This window comes from Rhododendron vialii, chromosome 2a (assembly GCF_030253575.1).
Source record: "Rhododendron vialii isolate Sample 1 chromosome 2a, ASM3025357v1".
NCBI lineage: Eukaryota > Viridiplantae > Streptophyta > Magnoliopsida > Ericales > Ericaceae > Rhododendron > Rhododendron vialii.
In genome coordinates this window covers 29041513-29063195 of record NC_080558.1, presented here as the reverse complement: position 1 = coordinate 29063195, position 21683 = coordinate 29041513, and the positions used below count along the sequence as shown (strand labels likewise).

Sequence of the window (21683 nt, the reverse complement as noted above, 5' to 3'; positions counted from 1 at the left end):
AAGGAGCAGAAAAAGTAGTTGGGCAATAATGACGGAGAAATAATCACCTGTGGTATTTTCGTTCAAAACAAGGAGAAAGTCTTATTCGGATCAGATCTGCCTATTTAAGGCAAATCAAGGTTAACCACAGTTAACCCCCTATAATTACAAGTTATTCAATCAAAGTCCAAAAGTTTCAAAGGTTTTACTTTGAACCCGAATAGACGAGATATTGATGCGACGACCGTTGCCACAAGCAATTTAGAATATGTATTTGACGATGCAAGCTCAAATGGCTAAAGAAATACTACAATAAATTACACAATTCCCGACTAAAATTGCCGACCAAAAAAAATTTGTTTGCCAAATATTGAGCAATTACCGACTAAATATAAATTAGTCAGTAGAAGTGTTAATAATTCCCCACTAAACATATTTTAATCGCTAATAGTAGGTTTGTGCCGACTAAAAACATGTTTTGTCGGTGAAAATTAATTTTTAACCATTTAAAAAAATCAATAAATATAATACATTTTCCTGACAAATTATTTTTGTCGGTATTTAATGATATTAGACGACTAAGAACAATTTTAGTTGGTAAAATTCATTTTTAACCAATTTAAAAAATCAATAAATAAAATATAATTTCCCGACTAATTATTTTGGTCGCTATTTATTGATATCAACTAACTAATAATAATTTTAGTCGGCAAGATTAGCCAACTAATAATTGTTTTAGCCGGTATTTTTTTTTTCCTCCTCTTCAAAAATTTCAAGAAAGGAATATTTATTCCAACTACATTGATTACAATGCAACTTTTCTGATCGAAACTGTTCCAATTTGTTTTCTTCTTAATTATGATATTCTAGTAAATTTTTGGCTCAATTGGGCTAAGGAAATCCCTTTATCGACACGTAAATTTTTCGATTAAAATTTTTTTGTTGTCCAATCAAGAGTTTATTCATACGCAGTTAACTTCATTTTTAGAATGAATAATTTAATTCTTATTATGTCAAAGATAAATGGTTTTGATTGCCAAAAAAGACCTCATGCGCGGTTCGGTTAATGCAATATAACACTTAAACGTCTCTAAATGTATTTCAATCACGAAGTCGCCGATATCAAATGATCTCTGATTTTGGTGACAGTGCTATAATCGGTAAGACGTGAAATTCTAACGGTTCAGATCGAGCATTATAAAAAATGACTCAGCAGTTAGCTTTACAATTTATACTTTTGATCTAATTGATAGTCAACTAAGTCTTATGTTGCATTTGTTGTTGCAGTAGCTACAAGATCATGAGACAATCATGATGATTGAGATCGTTGATTTTGTTGCACTTGTTAAATTATTCATTACCATTGTAATGCCCCTAATTTTGGGAACGGTAAATAGACAAATTTTATTGAAAACTAAATAGAGTCTGACTCGATATTACAACATAACTATTACAAAAGTACTTTTATTCAAACATGGAAGGAAAACTAGGGTTCATAACTACTGCTCCGCTTGTTCCTCCATCCTAGCCAGCTCCTCGGCTCCAAAAGCTTCCAAGGTGTAGAGTTCACCATGTTCATCTATATGATCTGACACATTATACTAGCGTCGCCACCAATATAATATGTCAAGGTCACCAAAGGTAACACCATAAGCTACAAAAGCTCAATAGAATAATCCATACCCACTAACCCTTAACTTATGAACAATAGATCATAAAATTAACGTTTTTCCACATAGTACATGCATATTTGACAAAGCATCTAACAATGACACATCCACATTCACTACCCAATCTAATGTTGGTGTTCATGATTTTCTGAGTTTCTCCTACGTGACTTCTCGTAGACTGTGTCACCATTTTTCCCCATTTCATAAATCAAATCATCATTTCAAAAATCATTTTTACACACCCAACCTCGGTTCTGCCGTTCTAGTCTCCCGAGTATCCTCACAATGGTTGTAACAACTCCGATTTTCGTTAAATAAAAATCTCGTTGTTATTTCAAATTCCTTATTTTCTCTTGATTGGCTATATGATTTCTTGTTAATTTTTCGATGATCCGCCATAAGTTAGATGATGGTCCATGGTGAGTTCTAGACTAGAAACCCTACTCGGCCAATGAAGTTAGATTCTAACCAACTAGTTGGAGGAACCAAGCAACCAAACTCACCTAGTTCCTAAATGAGCCTTTTGAACCTTTTGCTATTATCCATTGGATAATAAAAGTTAGGGAATTTATTACCCATTGGGTAATAGCTTCAATCTTCCTCCAAGTACAAGGATTCCTTTAAATAATCCCTCCATGGATTCCCAATGTGCTTTTATGTATTAAATTATGTGGGTAAATCTAAAATCCTAAGATTCTAAGTACTTTTAAATAATATTATAGTACTAGTACTTTCTTGGATTTTTAAAGAAAAGAATCCTAGCCTTTTATTTAATTAGGGTACTTGGTACCACTTATATATTTGAATATTGGGCATTTGTACACATGTATCAAAATCTTAGATTTGTAAAAAAAAGTACTCTATCTACTAGTTTAATCAAACATGTGCCAATTAGAAATTAGTTTAATAGGAAAATCTACTTAGTACCTTGGTACTTTTTTTTCTTAGTCTTTATTATATGTATATATATATATATATATATATATATATATAGTGTACTTGAGAGAGAGAGAGAGAGAGAGAGAGAGAGAAGAAGAAAAGATTAAGGTGTACCTTGTTTTGATCTTCTTTGATTTTCTTGCATTGTCCTTGGCTAAAATATAATCCTTGGATATTCACTAATTCAAGCACATGGTCCTTCTTTGTACATTTACTCTTTTAAAAACCATGTACAACTCTCCTTTCATCCACCAAATCTTCCAAATCCAATCCATGGTACACAATCTAGCCATGCAAGCCTAATACCCTAACCCATCAAGCTTTCCATCAAGCTTGACAAGTGTCAAAATTTGAGAGATGGGGGGGGGGAGGGGGAGGGCGGCCTTGATGAGAGGGAGAGAGGGCCAAAGTTTTGGCTACAAATAGAGCCATTCCCATGCCATTTCAACATACACCTTCACCTAGCAACTTCTCTCTCTAGAAAAATTTGTGCTCTTTCTCGTTCTTGTTAGTTCTTTCTTGGTTTTTGAGTTTCTTTAAAGTTCTTCAAGAAACTCATCCAAAGCCGCCACTAGACCGCCACCCGACCACCCTTCGATCCATAAAGTAGAGCAGTGTTAGTCAAGAAGAAGTTTCGAGAGAAACCATTCTCTTTCGAAGCTCTCGAAGGCATACCGTAGGAAGTTATTCCGTCCGACCACCGACTAACCTTCCTTAGCCGACTACCGCCAAGAAGTAAGGTCGGAATTCCTTATCTCCATTCCTAAGTATAATGTAGGTACCCATACTTATTCGATGAATACGTAGGTTATTTACCATGTGAATCCAAGTATTCGTATTTTGATATTTAAAGGAGTTATGAACATGCTTACTTAAATTGCTAGCATTACTTGTGGTATAAAATAGAGTTGGTTTACGATGAATGTTTCATGCTTACTTTTGTTCTACCACGGAGTCTTTGCATGTAAACGAGACACGAGAACTGAGAAAGTAAAAACATGACACCTAGGGTGTGATTAATCAAAGGGAATGTATTCCGAGGAAGGAAATATTTTGAAACTACATAATGACCGGTTTTGGTAGCATTATGTGAGTTGTGTGTGTGTGTGCCAATGGGAACCCGGTGCGACGGAACCATTGTGAGGATACTCGGGAACCCGGAACGGCGGAACCGAGGTTCGGTGTGTGGCTTGGTTATCCGCGGAGAAGAGCCAATGCAATTGTGTGCCAATGGGAACCCGGTGCGGCGGAACCATTGTAAGGATACTCGAGAACCCGGAACGGCGGAACCGAGGTTGGGTGTGTTGAACAAATGGTTTTTGAAAGGTTGAACGGCATATCAAAAGGATGACACGGTCTACGATGAGTCGCGTAGGAGAAACACGTAAAGACATGGACACCAACGCCAACTAATGAATGTGGACGTGATATCGTTATTAGTTGTTGTTCATTATTATGTCGATTCGTCTGTAAGTTTAAGGTTGGTGGGTAAGGTTTATCGTATTGAGCGTTGTAGCTCACGGTGTTGCCTTTTTGGTAACCCTGACATATTATATTGGTGGTGACGCCGGTATAATGTGTCAGACCTTATAGATGAACAGGGTGAGTTGTACACTCTGGAGGCTTACAGAGCAGAGGAGCTTGCTAAGATGGAAGGGCAGGCGGAAGAGTAGTATTAGGAACCCTAGCTTCTTCTTTTGTTGAATAAATGTACCCTTTTGATTTTGATGTAACAGACTCTCTTATTTATGTAATAAAATTTCCTATTTAACGTTCCCAAAGATCGGGGCGTTACAACTTGGTATCAAAGCTTTAGGTTCAAAACCTCGGCCATGGGTAGAATGGGTAGAACCATGAGATAGTTTGACCGTTGCATGAACGTGAATTGAGTTTAAGTTTACCGTCCCAAATTGGGTGGAATTCTGACAAAACAATCTTCGGATTGAAGCAAGGTGTGGAAATTGGCAGTACCACCGAGCTGGGAATTTCTGAACAATTGGATGATGACTTAAATCAAAGATCGGAAGTGGAACTTAGAATTCCAAGGCTTCTTAGGCGTTACTCTGTCGTAAGACGTTGCTAATTGAGGTTTAAAACTGTAACAACTCCGATTTTTCGTGCAATAAAATCTCGTTGTTATTTGAAATTTCTTAATTTCTCGTTGATGTTCGTATTTCTCGACTAGAAATCCTAATCGCACTTTGGACCCTGAAGGATCGCTTCTTGACTTATATGCCCTACTTAGCAAGCCTAGTTAGCTTCTAACCGGCTCGATGGAGTAACCAAACTAGAAAGTCACCCAGTTACTTATCCCTAACCAAAGATGGACCATTTTGCCCATTTGAACCTTTTGAACCTTTTCAGCCCTAGACTAGAAATTGTTTAATTGTTATCTTTTATTGTTTTAACTTTATTCTTTATCCATTGGACGATAAATGTTATGGGAATTATTATTCATTGGATAAAGGAAACCCATTTCTTTATATTAAAAGGATTTTGAAAGATTTAAGCAAAGTACTATGATTGACATTTATAATTATTTTGAAAAGTACTTTTCAATTACTTTACTAATAAAAGTACCCAAGTAACTAAGGACCATTGGACAATAACCATTAGGGTAATCTTTACCCATTGGACAAAAGCCTTTTTCTTATTTTAATTGGTAAGTACATATATATATATATATATCACATGTGTATTTCCAAAAAGGACATGTAGTCTTTTCCAAAAACTTAATTTAGTATTTAAAGTACCCGTACCTTATTATCCCTTGGATAATAACCGTTAGGGATTCTATTAACCATTGGGTAATAGGCTCATCTTTCAAACAAAGTACTTAACCCATTAAACTATTATTTTGTTAAGATTCCCGGGAGTACAAAAGTACATTATTTTATTAATTAAAGTACTCGTACTTTATAATTATTTATTGGGGAAATCTTGACCCTTAAAGACTAAATTACCCTTTTGTACAAAAGTACCTATTGTTTAAATTGTATTCTTTCATGTTTGTACATATATATACATATATAGTTAGTACATGAGAGAGAGAGAGGGAGAGAGAGGAGAGAGAGGCCGAGAGAGAGGAGAGGAGAGAGAGGCCGAGAGAGAGAGAGAGAGGGAGAGAGAGAGGAGGAAAGAGGAAGGAAGAAGAAGATGGATTTGATGTGTACCTTGACATTAGTCTTTCAAAGTACTTCAAATCTTTGGTGATTCCTTTCCTAGCCAAATCTTAACCCCATTAACCTCCATTGTACAAACTTCAATTGTTTAAGCCATGAATCTTGTACCAATGTCTCCTCCATTGCAACATATCTTCCAAGAATCCCATCCAAGGACTAACCTAGCCATGCAAGCCTACTAATTTAGCTTCCAACCTTTCAATCAAACCTTGACATGTGAAATAAAGTGTGACATAGAGAGAGAGAGAGAGGGGCCGGCCAAGAGGGAGAGAGGGAGAGCCCTTGCCTATAAATAGAAGCTCATTCCAAAGCTTAAACTCACACCTTCCACCATTGCTCTCACTTCTCTCTAGAAATTCCAAAAGTTCTTGCTTTCAAAGTTCTAGTTTTCTAGTGTTCTTGAGTGTTCTTGAGAGAAACCACCAAACCACCTCCCAAAACCACCGTTAGATCTTTTAAAGTAGATTAGTTAGTTAGAAAGTTGTTTCTAGGAAGAGAAAAGATCAACTCTCTTCCTTTCGAAGCAAACCTACGCCGTTACGCCGCCGAAATCCAAAACCGACGACCGAATCTTCTTAGCCGACTACTACCGCCAAGAAGCAAGGTAGAATATTCTTATCGTCCACCCCAAATATAGTGTAGGAATTCCTTATCCCTATTCCTAAGTATAAGTAGTTTTGTATCATAACTCAAAAAAAATAAAGTTCATTTGAAAGTAACTTGTTCATTAAGTTTAAAGAAGGTAAGGTTATCTTTGTTTAAGAATGTATGATATGCATGATGTTGATTCAAGCATGTTATGTGATCAAGAGTTGGATAATATTGTTGTATTCATTTTGGAAATTTATAAATGCTTGTTTATGTGGAAAGTCCTACACCACGGAGTCTATACATGTAGCGTGACACGAAAACCAAGAGAATAGAGACATGACACCTAGGGTGTGTTAACAAAGATAAAAATGTGTATCCGAGAGAGGAAATATTTTGAAACTACATAATGACCGGTTTTGGGTGCATTATGTGAGTTGTGTGTGTGTATGCCAATGGGAACCCGGCGCGGCGGAACCATTGTGAGGATACTCGGGAAACCGGCGCGGCGGAACCGAGGTTGGGTGTGTGCTTGGTTATCCGCGATACGGAGCCAATGCGGTTGTGTGCCAATGGGAACCCGGCGCGGCGGAACCATTGTGAGGATACTCGGGAACCCGGCGCGGCGGAACCGAGGTTGGGTGAGTTAAAAAGGAGTTTTTGGGTAAAAAGGAAAGTGAAGTAATAACATGGTCTACGATGAGTCTAAGTAATGAACACAACGTTAGACAAGTAAGGATTGTGGATTTGAATACTTGTTTGGGCTGTATGCATGATTTAAGTGGAATTGTTGTTATTATGTTCTTTGTTCATAAGTTACGGGTTAGAGGGTTTGGATAGTTCTATTGAGCTTGTTGGCTCACGGTGTTGCCTTTTTGGTGACCCTGGCATATTATACCGGTGGCGACGCGGGTATAATATGTCAGATCTCATAGATGAGCAGGGCGAGCTCTACACCTTGGAAGCCTTCGGAGCCGAGGAGCTAGATGTGATGGAAGAACAAGCGGAGCTGTAGTTAGGAACCTTAGTTTTCCTCCCGTTTGTAATAAAAGTACTCCTTTTATGTTTTTGTTGTAATAAAAGAGCCGGACTCAGCTTTTATTTCAATAAAATGTTTTATTTAACGTACCCAAAATTCGGGGCGTTACAAAAACTCTGTCCTTGTAGATGAATCACTTGAGTAACTACCAAATCAACCTATTAGCTGAAGCTCGCCAGCTTGCAAGCACCATAAGAACCATGACTAATCAACTAGTGGAAGATCCTTACTTTCCCTATGCTTTACCCTACACCTACGACTTCTATCAAGAACATGGCACTCTTGTACTTCCTGAGAATGAGGAAAAGGTAGATGAAGTCGAAGCAGTACCTGTCTTAGTCCAAATAGCACCCCCCCAATTATGTACTCCTAATAGAGGGAGGAGACGCTGAAGCAGCCCTTGCCCAAATTCCAATGATACAGCCCGTTAACATGATTGCGGGAGAACCCGAAGAGGAACCCGAGGAAGATCCGAAAGAAGATCCTGAGGAAGAACCTATGGAAGAACCTGAAGAGGACCCTGAGGAGTTCAACGACCCCCCAATAAACGAAGCAGATTGGCAGCACTTGATGCAAGCGCTTAATCCCGATTGGTCATCCGACGACGAGGACCTAGAGAATTGGGAAGATGAGGGTGGAGAATCTGACGAGGAGGAAATGGCATTCCTTGGAGCGGAGCCCGAAGTCATGGATATAATCGCTGACTCCGGAGATGTGCCACCACCACCTTATGAGACCGACATTGGTGCATATCGGGTTGAATTCCCTAATCTCTTCTAGAATGGTAAGGAAAGTTTAAGAAGAAGTTGGATCTTTTGTTGTAAATAGAATGCAGTAGGAAGCTTAGGCTAGTAAGCCATCTACGTTGTACTCGTTTTATTTGGTAATGAAAGACTTATGTTTCTTTTAATATATGATCACTGTATATGTGTTGACTTGCATCTTATCCCTTATGGCGTGAAAACTACCCCTTACCCCGTTAAGTCTAAATTATAACCTTCCTTATTGTTATAGATGTCGAGCATACCACAAGGAGGACGCCCACCTTTCGCCCCGCGTGTTTTGGCCAATTATCGCTCATTGCTAGCACCTGAGTACTTAAGACCAACACCCCCACCAGAGGATGACATGGAGCTCTATGAGGTCCCAATCACTTGGGAGATGCCCCCACCAGTTGCAGTTCCCGAGAACCCTCCACCTACCCAAGTCCCTGTGCCACTTGTGCAAAACTTCGAGCAACCCAATGATTGTCTCATGTTTGACCCAGAACTAGAGGCTGCAATGCTAAACCTCTCTCAGTACTACCCGGAACCAGTGGAAGAGCCAACCATCCCGACTATGGAAGAACTGCTCGCACAAGAACGTGAGCACCTTCTTAGGGAAGAGACCGCAACTGAAAGGAGCTACGAGATGTGGATGAGGGATGTTTTTGGAATTAGTCCACCCTAGAGTGTCAAGGTCACGAAGTAGAATAAGGCCATGTAAGCCGTAAGATCGTGTAGTAGAAGCCTGTAGGATCATTTCAAGAATTGTACTAGGAAATCTTGTCTTGGATTTACTTGTTTTGTAGTAGAACTCTATGTTCATGTTTGTAATCCTCTGCTTATCTATGAAAAGTTTACCTTATTTAAAAGGGTACCGTTGCATACTATTTGGTTTATTGCTTGAGTCTATTAAAAAGGACTATCTTTTGCAAAGGGAAAAATAACATAGATAGACTAAACCGCCCCCTTTTCAATTTTCACTCGTAGATGGTGAACCGACGCAGTGGACTAGGTTACGAGCATGGAGAACCATCTCACGCAAACCCTGACCTAGCTCAGATCGTGCAAACTTTGGTGACCGCCCTGAACGCTAACCGCCGAAACCAAAACGATGGACCAATGACCCAAACTCAAGCAATGAACGAGTTCTGCAAACGCCGACCTCCGACCTTTCACGGAGACATCAACCCTGTCTTAGCTGAGACGTGGCTTAATGAGGTCAAGATGATCCTCAGAACCCTTGGAATTACCCAAAATGGAGATCATGTGGCCCTCGCCACCTACCAGCTGAAGGGAGAAGCCCGCTACTGGTGGGATCTGATGGAGGCAACTCATGACATTGCCACCATGATGTTCGCCGAGTTCGAGACCCTGTTTCTCGACAAATACTTCCCCACACCTCTCTGTCTGGCCAAGGAGCAGGAGTTCCTGAACTTGAAGCAAGGGACTATGACCATTACCTAGTACGCGGCCAAGTTTGAAGAGCTTTCCCGTTACGCCTTAGCCTCCATACCTACTGAAGACAAGAAGGCGAGAAGATTCGAATGGGGACTGACAACCGCTCGAAGAACCGTTGTGGCTCAAGCCTTCACCACTTATGCTGCAGTGGTGAAGTGTGCACTCCGGTTGGAGAGTGAGGAAACTGACTTCAAAACTAGATGGAGGAAGGCGACAAGCAACACTGGTGGATCCATCTGAACCCAACCAACCCCCAACAACCGTGGACCTTACCCTACCAAAACCGTTGCCCCTTCTCAAAACAACCAGCCTTGGAGGATTGCTGCATCAGGGCGCAATGAGTCACAGAGGATCGGCCTAGACAAAGTTTCTGTACAATGCTTCAACTGCCAAGCCATGGGCCACTACAAGCGTGAATGCCCTCAATTCTAGAAGGGAAGAAATGGGAACTTCGGTGGCCAGAGAGTTCAACAGCCGGGACAGACTGGATTTGGGAAGCAAAACCCCGGGAACCCACCGCAGCAGCCATAGAATGGGCAGGACAAGGGGAAGCAGCCTATAGGGACTGAGCAGAGTGCTGGAGGGCATATCTTTGCGCTACAGACTAAGGAGCAGGAGCAGGACCCCTCTATGATCCAAGGTACGCTACTATTGTATAGTACTTGCGTACAAACCTTGTTTGATTCCGGAGCATCGCATTCCTTTATATCCACTGCTTGTGTAGATACTCTAGCACTAGAAACAGAACCCTTAAGTACGAGCACGAGAGTAGCATCGCCGTTGGGGGGGAGTGTACCTGTTAGTCTAGTGTGTAAGAGGTGCGTGCTAGAGGTAGCCAACCTACGCTTGACCTGCGACCTCAGAGTGATCAACATGGCGGATTTCGATGTAATCGTAGGAATGGACTGGCTATCGGCTCATCGAGCAGTCATAGATTGTCATCAAAAGACGGTGACAGCTTATACCCCAGAAGGGACTCGTTTTCGTTTTAAGGGGGATAGAGAAACGATGAGTTCGATGACGAGATCAAGGTGGCAGGATCAACTGTTTGGATGGCTAGCTAGTCTCCAAATGGAAGAAACTGACAGGATGGAGTTAGGATTACCTCACATCGTGTGCGAATACGCCGATGTTTTCCCTGAGGAACTTCCTGGCTTACCACCTCAAAGAGAGATAGACTTCTCTATAGAACTCCAACCGGGAACAGCGACCATTTCGATGGCACCATACCGTATGGCACCCGCAGAACTAAAGGAGCTCAAGACCCAATTGAAGGAGCTATTGGACAAAGGGTACATCAGGCCGAGCACGTCACCATGGGGAGCGCCTGCATTGTTCGTGAAGAAGAAAGAAGGAACACTGCGACTGTGTATCGACTATAGGAAGTTAAACCAAGTCACCATCAAAAACCGATATCCGTTGCCTAGGATCGATGACCTATTTGATCAATTAAGAGGAGCAACCTGCTTTTCTAAGATTGATCTCCGATCAAGCTATCATCAGTTAAGGATCAGAGACGAGGACATCGCCAAGACAGCCTTTCGCACTAGATACGGGCACTATGAGTTTGTGGTGATGCCGTTTGGACTGACTAACGCTCCGGCAGTATTCATGTGTCTCATGAACAAGTTTTTTCAACCCTACTTAGACAAATTTGTAATAGTGTTCATTGACGACATCTTGATATACTCTGCCAATAAGGAGGAGCATAAGGAACATCTTCGGATAGCACTACAAGTACTCCGGGATAACCAACTTTATGCCAAGGCGAGTAAATGCGAGTTTTGGCTAGAAGTGGTTAAGTTCTTGGGGCATGTAGTATCCAAGGAAGGGATCACAGTAGACGAAAGCAAGGTTGAAGCTGTGCTGAAGTGGAAACAACCAACCTCTGTGTTTGAAATCAAAAGTTTCTTGGGATTGGCCGGATACTACCGAAGATTCATACCAGACTCCTCAACCTTAGCCAAACCCATGACTAGGCTAACTCGGAAAGGAGTGAAGCTGGATTGGAATGAAGCTTGCGAGAAATCCTTTCAGGAGCTGAAGAAGAGACTGACCAGTGCACTGGTACTCGTCATTCCCGAGAGAGGTGTAGACTATACGGTTTATTGCGACGCGTCAAGAGATGGCTTGGTATGTGTGCTAATGCAGAGCGGGAAGGTTGTAGCCTACGGATCGCGACAACTCCGATCACACGAGATGAATTACCCCACCCATGACTTGGAATTGGCTGCAGTAGTATTTTCCCTCAAAACCTGGCGCTACTATCTGTGGGGAGAACAATTTGAAGTTTTGACCGACCACAAAAGCCTCAAGTACCTTTTCACTCAAAAGGAGTTGAATCTGAGGCAACGTCGATGGATGGAGTACTTGGAGGATTACAAGTTTACGTTGCAGTATCACCTTGGCAAGGCCAACGTGGTGGCTGATGCCTTGAGCCGTAAAGACAGGACACAGAAGGCCAAAACTGCCATCAAGGAATGGGAAATGGTGGATACTCTCAACGAGTTCAACCTGCAACCGTCGTCAGAAAATGGGAACGCTCGATTGTATGCTCTAGTTGCAGAACCAGCACTTCACCAGGAAATATTACTAGCCCAAACATTCGAGCAGGATTGCGAATTCATCCGGTATCAAATCTGAGAAGGAAAGGCGCTACCAGGATGGACAATGGAGAAGGACAACAGCCTGAGATTCAAGGGAAAAGTGTTCGTGCCTAATATTGGAACACTTCGAGAAGCAGTACTCCGAGAAGCTCACCATTCGAACTTTGCAGTCCACCCTGGCGGCACAAAGATGTACCATGATCTGCGAAGCACATATTGGTAAGAAGGAATGAAGAAGGACGTAGCTCGATTTGTGTCAACCTGCCTAGTGTATCAGCAAGTCAAGGGTGAACACCAGAAACCTAGAGGGGACCTTCAACCGTTACCAATCCCGACCTGGAAATGGGAACATATCTCAATGGACTTCATGACTGGACTACCAAGATCTGCCAAATCCAACACCGCTATTTGGGTGATCGTGGATCGACTCACCAAATCTGTGCATTTTCTGCCTATTAAGATGACAGAAAACGTGGAATAGCTGAGCTTGTTGTACTTTCGAGAGATCGTACGCCTTCATGGAGTACCTATCTCTATTGAATCTGATAGGGATCCGCGATTCGTGTCACATTTTTGGAAAGGACTACAGAAGGCATTGGGAACAGACGTAAGGCTTAGTACAGCCTTCCACCCTCAGACAGACGGACAAATGGAAAGGACAATATAGACACTGGAAGACATGCTGAGAGCCTGTGCCCTGGATTTCTCTGAAAATTGGGAGCAGCATTTACCGTTGGTAGAGTTCGCCTACAACAACAGCTATCAAGCAAGTATCAGGATGGCACCATACGAAGCCCTTTACGGTCGACCTTGCCGATCCCCGATTTGTTGGACCGATGTTGGAGAGACGGGAATAATTGGACCCGACATAGTACGAAATACCACGAAAGAAGTCAAGACCATCCGACAAAGGATCCAGACTGCTCAAAGTCAACAGAAGAGTTATGCGGACAGGAGGAGCCGACCATTGACTTTTGAAGTTGGAGATCACGTGTTCCTAAAGATCAGACCAAAGAAGGGAGTCATCAGATTTGGGAAAAAGGGAAGCTGTCGCCACGCTACATCGGACCCTTCGACATCGTAGAGAAGATCGGGATGGTTGCGTATTGTCTAGCTCTGCCACCACAGCTAGACAAAGTTCATAACGTGTGTCACGTTTCAATGCTTCGCAAGTACCTCGCCTTGCCCACACATGTTCTCAATTGGGAAGACATCACCATCGAAGAAGACGCAATGTACGAGGAGGAACCGATAGAGATTCAAGACCAAAGCGAGAAGATAATCCGGAACAAGACTATCAAGTTGGTACGAGTTTTGTGGAAGCACCGTGGATCTGGAGAAACCAAATGGGAGAGGGAGGAAACCATGAAAGCAAATTATCCCCACCTGTTTGAGTCCGAGCATGCACCTAATTTCGAGGACGAAATTGTTTAAGGGGGATAGGTTGTAAAAACTCCGATTTTCATTAAATAAAAATCTCGTTGTTATTTCAAATTCCTTATTTTCTCTTGATTGGCTATATGATTTCTTGTTAATTTTCCGATGATCCGTCATAAGTTAGATGATGGTCCATGGTGAGTTCTAGACTAGAAACCCTACTCAGCCAATGTAGTTAGATTCTAACTAATTAGTTGGAGGAACCAAGCAACCAAACTCACCTAGTTCCTAAATGAGCCTTTTGAACCTTTTGAACCTTTTTCCATTTTCCATTGGATAATAAGAGTTAGGGAATTTATTACCCATTGGGGTAATTGCTCCAATCTTCCTCCAAGTACAAGGATTCCTTTAAATAATCCCTCCATGGATTCCCCATGTGCTTTTATGTATTAAATTATGTGGGGTAAATCTAAAATCCTAAGATTCTAAGTACTTCTAAATAATATTATAGTACTAGTACTTTCTAGGGTTTTTAAAGAAGAGAATCCTAGCCTTTTATTTAATTAGGATACTTGGTACCACTTATATATTTGAATATTGGGCATTTGTACACATGTATCAAAATCCTAGATTTGTAAAAGTACTCTATCTATTAGTTTAATCAAACATGTGCCAATTAGAAATTAGTTTAATAGGAAAATCTACTTAGTACCTTGGTACTTTTTATTCTTAGTCTTTATTATATGTGTATATATATATATATATATAGTGTACTTGAGAGAGAGAGAGAGAGAGAGAGGGAGAGAGAATTGCCGAGAGAGAGAGAGAGAGAGAGAGGGAGAGAGAGAGAGAAGAAGAAGAAGAAAAGATTGAGGTGTACCTTGTTTTGATCTTCTTTGATTTTCTTGCATTGTCCTTGGCTAAAATATAATCCTTGGATATTCACTAATTCCAGCACATGGTCCTTCTTTGTACATTTACTCTTTTAAAAACCATGTACAACTCTCATTTCATCCACCAAATCTTCCAAATCCAATCCATGGTACACAATCTAGCCATGCAAGCCTAATACTCTAACCCATCAAGCTTTCCATCAAGCTTGACAAGTGTCAAAATTTGAGAGATAGGGAGAGAGGAGGGGGGGCTGGCCTTGATGAGAGGGAGAGAGGGCCAAAGTTTTTGCTATAAATAGGGCCATTCCCATGCCATTTCAACACACACCTTGACCTAGCAGCTTCTCTCTCTAGAAAAATTTGTGTTCTTTCTTGTTCTTGTTAGTTCTTTCTTGGTTCTTGAGTTTCTTTAAAGTTCTTCAAGAAACTCATCCAAAGCAGCCACTAGACCGCCACCCAACCACCCTTCGATCCATAAAGTAGAGCAGTGTTAGTCAAGAAGAAGTTTCGAGAGAAACCATTCTCTTTCGAAGCTCCCGAAGGCATACCGTAGGAAGTTATTCCGTCCGACCACTGACTAACTTTCCGTAGCCGACTACCGCCAAGAAGTAAGGTAGGAATTCCTTATCTCCATTCCTAAGTATAATGTAGGTATCCATACTTACTCGATGAATACGTAGGTTATTTACCATGTGAATCCAAGTATTTGTATTTTGATATTTAAAGGAGTTATGAACATGCTTATTTAAATTGCTAGCATTACTTGTGGTATAAAATAGAGTTGGTTTACGATGAATGTTTCATGCTTACTTTTGTTCTACCACGGAGTCTTTGCATGTAAACCAGACACGAGAACCGAGAAAGTAGAAACATGACACCTAGGGTGTGATTAATGAAAGGGAATGTACTCCGAGGAAGGAAATATTTTGAAACTACATAATGACCGATTTTGGTGGCATTATGTGAGTTGTGTGTGTGTGTGCCAATGAAAACCCGGTGCGGCGGAACCATTGTGAGGATACTCGGGAACCTGGAACGGCGGAACCGAGGTTGGGTGTGTGGCTTGGTTATCCGCGGAGAGGAGCCAATGCAATTGTGTGCCAATGGGAACCCGGTGCGGCGGAACCATTGTGAGCATACTTGGGAACCCAGAACGGAGGAACCGAGGTTGGGTGTGTTGAACAAATGGTTTTTGAAAGGTTGAACGGTATATCAAAAGGATGACATGGTCTACGATGAGTCGCGTAGGAGAAACACGTAAAGACATGGACACCAACGCCAACTAATGAATGTGGACGTGATATCGTTATTAGTTGTTGTTCATTATTATGTCGAATCGTCTGTAAGTTTAAGGTTGGTGGGTAAGGTTTATCCTATTGAGCGTTGTAACTCACGGTGTTGCCTTTTTGGTAACCCTGACATATTATATTGGTGATGACGCCGGTATAATGTGTCAGACCTCATAGATGAACAGGGTGAGCTGTACACTCTGAAGGCTTATGGAGCAGAGGAGCTTGCTAGGATGGAAGAGCAGGCGGAAGAGTAGTATTAGGAACCCTAGCTTCCTCTTTTGTTGAATAAATGTACCCTTTTGATTTTGATGTAACAGACTCTCTTATTTATGTAATAAAATTTCCTATTTAACGTTCCCAAAAATCGGGGCGTTACAATGGTTCGGCCGCATCGGGTTTTCATTGGCACACAAAACTTGCATTGGCTCCTCTCCGCGGATAACCAAGCTACACACCCAACCTCGGTTCCGCCATTCAGGTCTCCCGAGTATCCTCACAATGGTTCCACCGCACCGGGTTCCCATTGGCACACACACACCATACAATGGGCTAACATGTCCAGCCACATTGCGGTTTTCAAACCCTTTCCCTTGTCCAAAACACATCTTTTCATAAACGACACCATAGGTGTCATGTTTCTACTTTCTCGATTTACGTGTCTCATTTCATGCAACGACTCTGCAATAGGACTTTTTTACATAAGTAAATATAAATCATTTATTGCAATCTTGAAACTAAACTAGCAAGATCATCTAACTCTATATTACTATTTATGCTCAAATCACCACTTAAAGCATAACGCCACATGTACGGACGCCTTTGGAGTGAAAATCACTTATGCTTTACAACAAGACAAGTAATAGAAATAATTCATGTATACACGCTCATAACCATCCAAAAGATCAAAATACGAATACTTCTATCACACAATAAGGTCTTATCTTTCGAAAGCCGTTCTTTCCTCATTTGTGGGAAGTTCAAAATAACATATGCTTATTAGAGTAAAAGTCAATTATTCCAACATGCTCATACTTTCATTAGCAAAATAAATTTGTTAACTATCATGCATTCCAAACTTTATAGGTGATAAACAACTTATTATACTAAGAGAAAATGGTTAGGGATATTCTACATTATACTTAGAACTAGGGACATTTTACCGTTCTTCTTGGCGGTAGGGCGGCTACGGGAAAGTAAGTTGACGATCGGACAGAGTGACTTCCTACGGTAAGCTTCTGGTAGCTTCGAAAGAGAAAGGTTTCTCTCGAAACTAGTTCTTGACTAAAACTACTAACTTTAGGAATCGAAAGGGTGGTCGAGTGGTGGTTTAGTGGCGGCCTAGGATGAATTTCTTAAAGAACTCAAAAAGAAACTCAAGAACAAAGTAAGAACTCAAGAATTTCTAGAGAGAGAAGTTGAAGGATGGAAGGTGTGAGTTGAATGGCATGAGCGGGGGTGCTATTTATAGCAAAAATCTTGGCTCTTTCTCCCTCTCCTTGGCCGGCCCTCTCTCTCTCTCTCTCTCTCTTTCTCCCATGGATTTGTTCCATGGTCTTGTCCAATCACACCTTTAATCAAGCCAAAGCCTTGTCAATCCATCATAGGTGTAAGGCTAAGTGATCATGAAGGATTTTTAGGCCTTTAAAGAAGATCCTAGGTAATTATACCCTAGGTTGCCAAGCCTTGCAAGTAAGAAGGAAATGATGGCTAGGCTAATGTGTAGTCTTCCCATGTTTAGTCAATCTTAGGCTAGGCTGTAGTCAATTTCTAGGATGATTAAAGGCTAGGTAGTGTACTTGAAATAGTTTAGGAATGGGTTGTCACATTGTACTTAGGTTAAGTGTGAGGTTGTCTAAAAGAGTTAGCTTGCTTGAGTGGCCATCACATGCACACACTCATTCTCTCTCCCTCTCACTCTCTTGGCCTCTCTCTCCCCTCTCCCTCTCAGCTTCTCTCTCTCTTTCTCTCTCTCTCTCTCTATATATATGTATATGTATGTACACTTGATACAAGGAGAGAGCTCTCTCTCTCTCTCTCTATATATATATGTATATGTATGTACACTTGATACAAGGAGAGAGAGTCTATATATATATATATGTGTGTGTGTGTGTGTGTGTATATGTATGCACACTTGATACAAGGAGAGAGATATATATATATATATATATATATATATGTATATGTATGTACACTTGATACATGGAGAGAGAGTCTATATATATATATATGTGTGTGTGTGTGTGTGTGTATGTATATGTATGTACACTTGATACAAGGAGAGAGAGAGAGAGAGAGAGAGAGAGAGAGAGAGAGAGAGAGAGAGAAAATCTAGGAAAGTAAGTATTGAAGGGTAGTTAGATTTAGGGCTATAAGTCTTAGGGTTGCATGCATAACAAGGCTAAGTTTGCTTTTTTTGAAAGCAAAATGATGGCTTCCTATGGTCCATGGTTTGTCTTGTTAAATCTATATATTCATTGGCAAATTCTAATGTCTATTATCCAAGGGATAAAAATTTTCCTAACAACTATTATCCAAAGGATAATAATTACCCTACAAACTATTGCTCAATGGTTAAAGAGGAAATGATGAGAAGGAATATTCTTGAAAGAAATAACTTCTTGAAAGTGACCTTTCAATGGAGAGAAAGAGCAATGCACTTTCTAGGAAAGTGATTTGATTAAGAAAGCACAAGGATGAGTAGGAAAAATGACAATTCAATGGAAAGTGAAATGATTAAAGGGTTAGCTTTTTGAAACATGGGTTTATCACAACGGAAGGCAAACTGTAATAACTCTGAATTTTAATAAATAAAAAGTTATTTATTATTCAAGTTATTATTTAAATTGCTTGGATTGCTTTGATTTTCTTTTATTTTCCTGTAGTTGGTCATAATTACACTTTAGCTCCTCAAGGATCGTTTCTTGACTTTTTAAGCCCTACCTAGCAAGTCTAGTAATTAGCTTCTAACCTGCTTGTTGGAGAAACCAAACTAGGAAGTCACCTAGTTACTTTTCCCTAACCATAGATGGACCATTTTTCCCATCTTGAACCTTTTGAACCTTTTCAAACCCTAGACTAGAAATTGTTCAATTATTTTCTTTTATTGTTTTGGTTTTAATCTTTATCCTTTGGACGATAAAGGTTAGGGGAACTATTATCCATTGGATAATAGAAACCCAATTTTTTTATATTAAAAGGATTCAATGAAAGATTTGAGCAAAGTACTTAAAAAATAGACTTTTATAATTGCTTTAATGTACTTTTTGATTATTTTACTATAAAAGTTCCCTAGTAACAATTGTCCATTGGACAACAAAAGTTAGGAAATTTATTACCCAATGGGTAAAAGGGTTAGTCTTTCATCTAGTACAAAGAATTGAATAATCTAGTCTTTTTCTTAATTCCCATGTGTTATAGTACATATATTTTATTATAAAAGTACTTATTAGACTTAATAGACCTAAGATTCTTAAAGTACTCTTTTATTATTTTATATTGGGGTTTTGTACCCAATTAGATTAGTTTAATGGGGAGTTGAACTACCTAGAGTACATTAGTACATATGTATGTATTATATAAGTACTTGGATGATTTAAATATTACCTTAGTACACATGTGCCCATTTATTAGTTTATTGAGAAAATCTTGACCTTTAAAGACTACTTTGATCTTTTGTGCAAAAGTACTTATTATTTTATTTGTATTCTTGCACATTGTAATATATATACATATATATATGCTAGTACATGAGAAAGAGAGAGAGGAGAGAGAGAGAGAGAGAGGCCGTGAGAGAGAGAGAGGGAGAGAGAGAGGAGGAGAAAGAAGAGGGATTTGATGTGTACCTTGACATTGATCTTCCTTGTACTTCAAATCTTTGGTGGTTACTCTTCCTAGCCAAATCTTTACCCCCATTGTCCTCCTTTGTACATCTTTCAATTGTTTAACACAAGAATCTTGTACCAAACCTCCTTTCTACCACAAAATCTTCCAAAGATCAAATCCAAGGACTACCCTGGCCATGCAAACCTAGGATCTTGACCTTGATCTTCCATAAAAGCTTGATTTTATGGAATAAAAAAAATAAGTTGTAGAGAGAGAGAGAGGGGCCGGCCAAGAGAGGAGGGAGGGGAGTCTTGGCCTATAAATAGAAGCCATTCCAAGCTTCAAACTCACACCTTCAAGCTTTGCTCTTCCTTCTCTCTAGAAATTCTAAGAGTTCTTGGTTCCAAAAGTTCAAGAATTCTTCTTGTTCTTGAGTTCTTGAGCAATACCACCAAACCACCTCCTAAAACCACCCATAGATCTTTAAAGTAGTCCACATTAGTTAGTAAAGTTGTTTCTAGGAAAAGAAAGTACATCTCTTTTCCTTTCGAAGCAAACCGAAGCCGTTATGCCGCCAAATTCCAAAACCGACGACCAAATCTTCGTAGCCGACCACCGCCAAGAAGAACGGTAGTTATCCTTATCTACTATCCCAAGTATAAAGTAGTTTTGTACCCTAACTCTAAATATAAGTTCATTAGGAAGTAACTTTGATCATTTTATTTAAAGTAGATAAGGTTATCTTTTGTTGGGAACGTATGAAATGCATGATGTTCGTTATTGGTGATTCAAGCATGTTAAGTAGTCTGGAGTTGGATGATCTTGTTGGATTCATTTTGAGTTTCGATAAATGCTTGTTTATGTGGAAAGTCCAATACCGCGGAGTCAATGCATGAGAACGAGACACAAGAACCGAGAAAGTAGAAACATGGCACCTAGGGTGTGGTTAATGAAAGGGAATGTATTCCGAGGATGGAAATATTTTGAAACTACATAATGACCGGTTTTGGGTGGCATTATGTGAGTTGTGTGTGTGTATGCCAATGGGAACCCGGTGTGGCGGAACCATTGTGAGGATACTCGGGAGACCGGTGCGGCGGAACCGAGGTTGGGTGTGTGGCTTGGTTATCCGCAGTACGGAGCCAATACAATTGTGTGCCAATGGGAACCTGGTGCGGCGGAACCATTGTGAGGATACTCGGGAACCCGGAACGGCGGAACCGAGGTTGGGTGAGTTAAACCAATGATTTTTGAAATGTTGATTAAAGTGGGGAATGATGACACAGTCTACGACGAGTCGCGTAGGAGAAACTCTGAAATATTGGACACAACGATAATAAATGAGTTATTGTTCTACTAAATGTTAAGTTTAAAGGGTTAGTGGGATGAGATATTCTATTGAGCTTGTGGTTCACGGTGTTGCCTTTTTGGTGACCCTGGCATATTATATCGGTGGCAACGCTGGTATAATATGTTAGATTTCATAGATGAGCAGGGTGAGCTTTACACCTTGGAGGCCTTCTGAGCCGAGGAGCTAGCTGTGATGGAAGAACAAGCGGAGCAGTAGTTAGGAACCTTAGTTCCCTTCCGTTTGTAATAAAAGTACTTCTTTTAAGCTTTGTTGTAATAAAGAGCCCGACTCAGTTTATTTTTCAATAAAATTTCTTATTTAACGTACCCAAAATTTGGGGCGTTACACAAACTACGGCCAAAGAGTTCCAAACATCTTGTAAGTGTTCCTAATAGTTTGCATGTCATATAGAAACATTAATAGACTCACATAACCCAAACGTACTCACAATAGGTTCACAACCATTTCGACACTTCTCATAATCTCAATCAGTCTGCATTTCCACCCCTAGCGTTGCAGTTTACATTACCACCCCTTGCGTTGCATTCTGCATTACCATCACTTGCATTGCATCCATTTTCTCATTCCAATTCTCAATTACAGGCTTACAGCCACTCGAATCCCAACAATCACCCAATCCCCTCAATAAACACTTCTCATAATCTCATGACACAATAAAGCACGTCAATCAAACCGACTTATAGGTTAAACACACATCGA

At 40.4% G+C, this 21683-nt stretch overlaps 1 protein-coding gene across 1 annotated transcript; it reads left to right on the top strand.

Annotated features, from left to right (window-relative positions):
* Window positions 1-13320: 13320 nt before the first annotated feature.
* LOC131317387 (uncharacterized) lies at window positions 13321-13659 on the top strand. The gene has a single exon (XM_058346943.1). It carries the CDS (start codon window positions 13321-13323, stop codon window positions 13657-13659), a length of 339 nt encoding a protein of 112 aa, XP_058202926.1.
* The last annotated feature ends 8024 nt before the right edge of the window (window positions 13660-21683 follow it).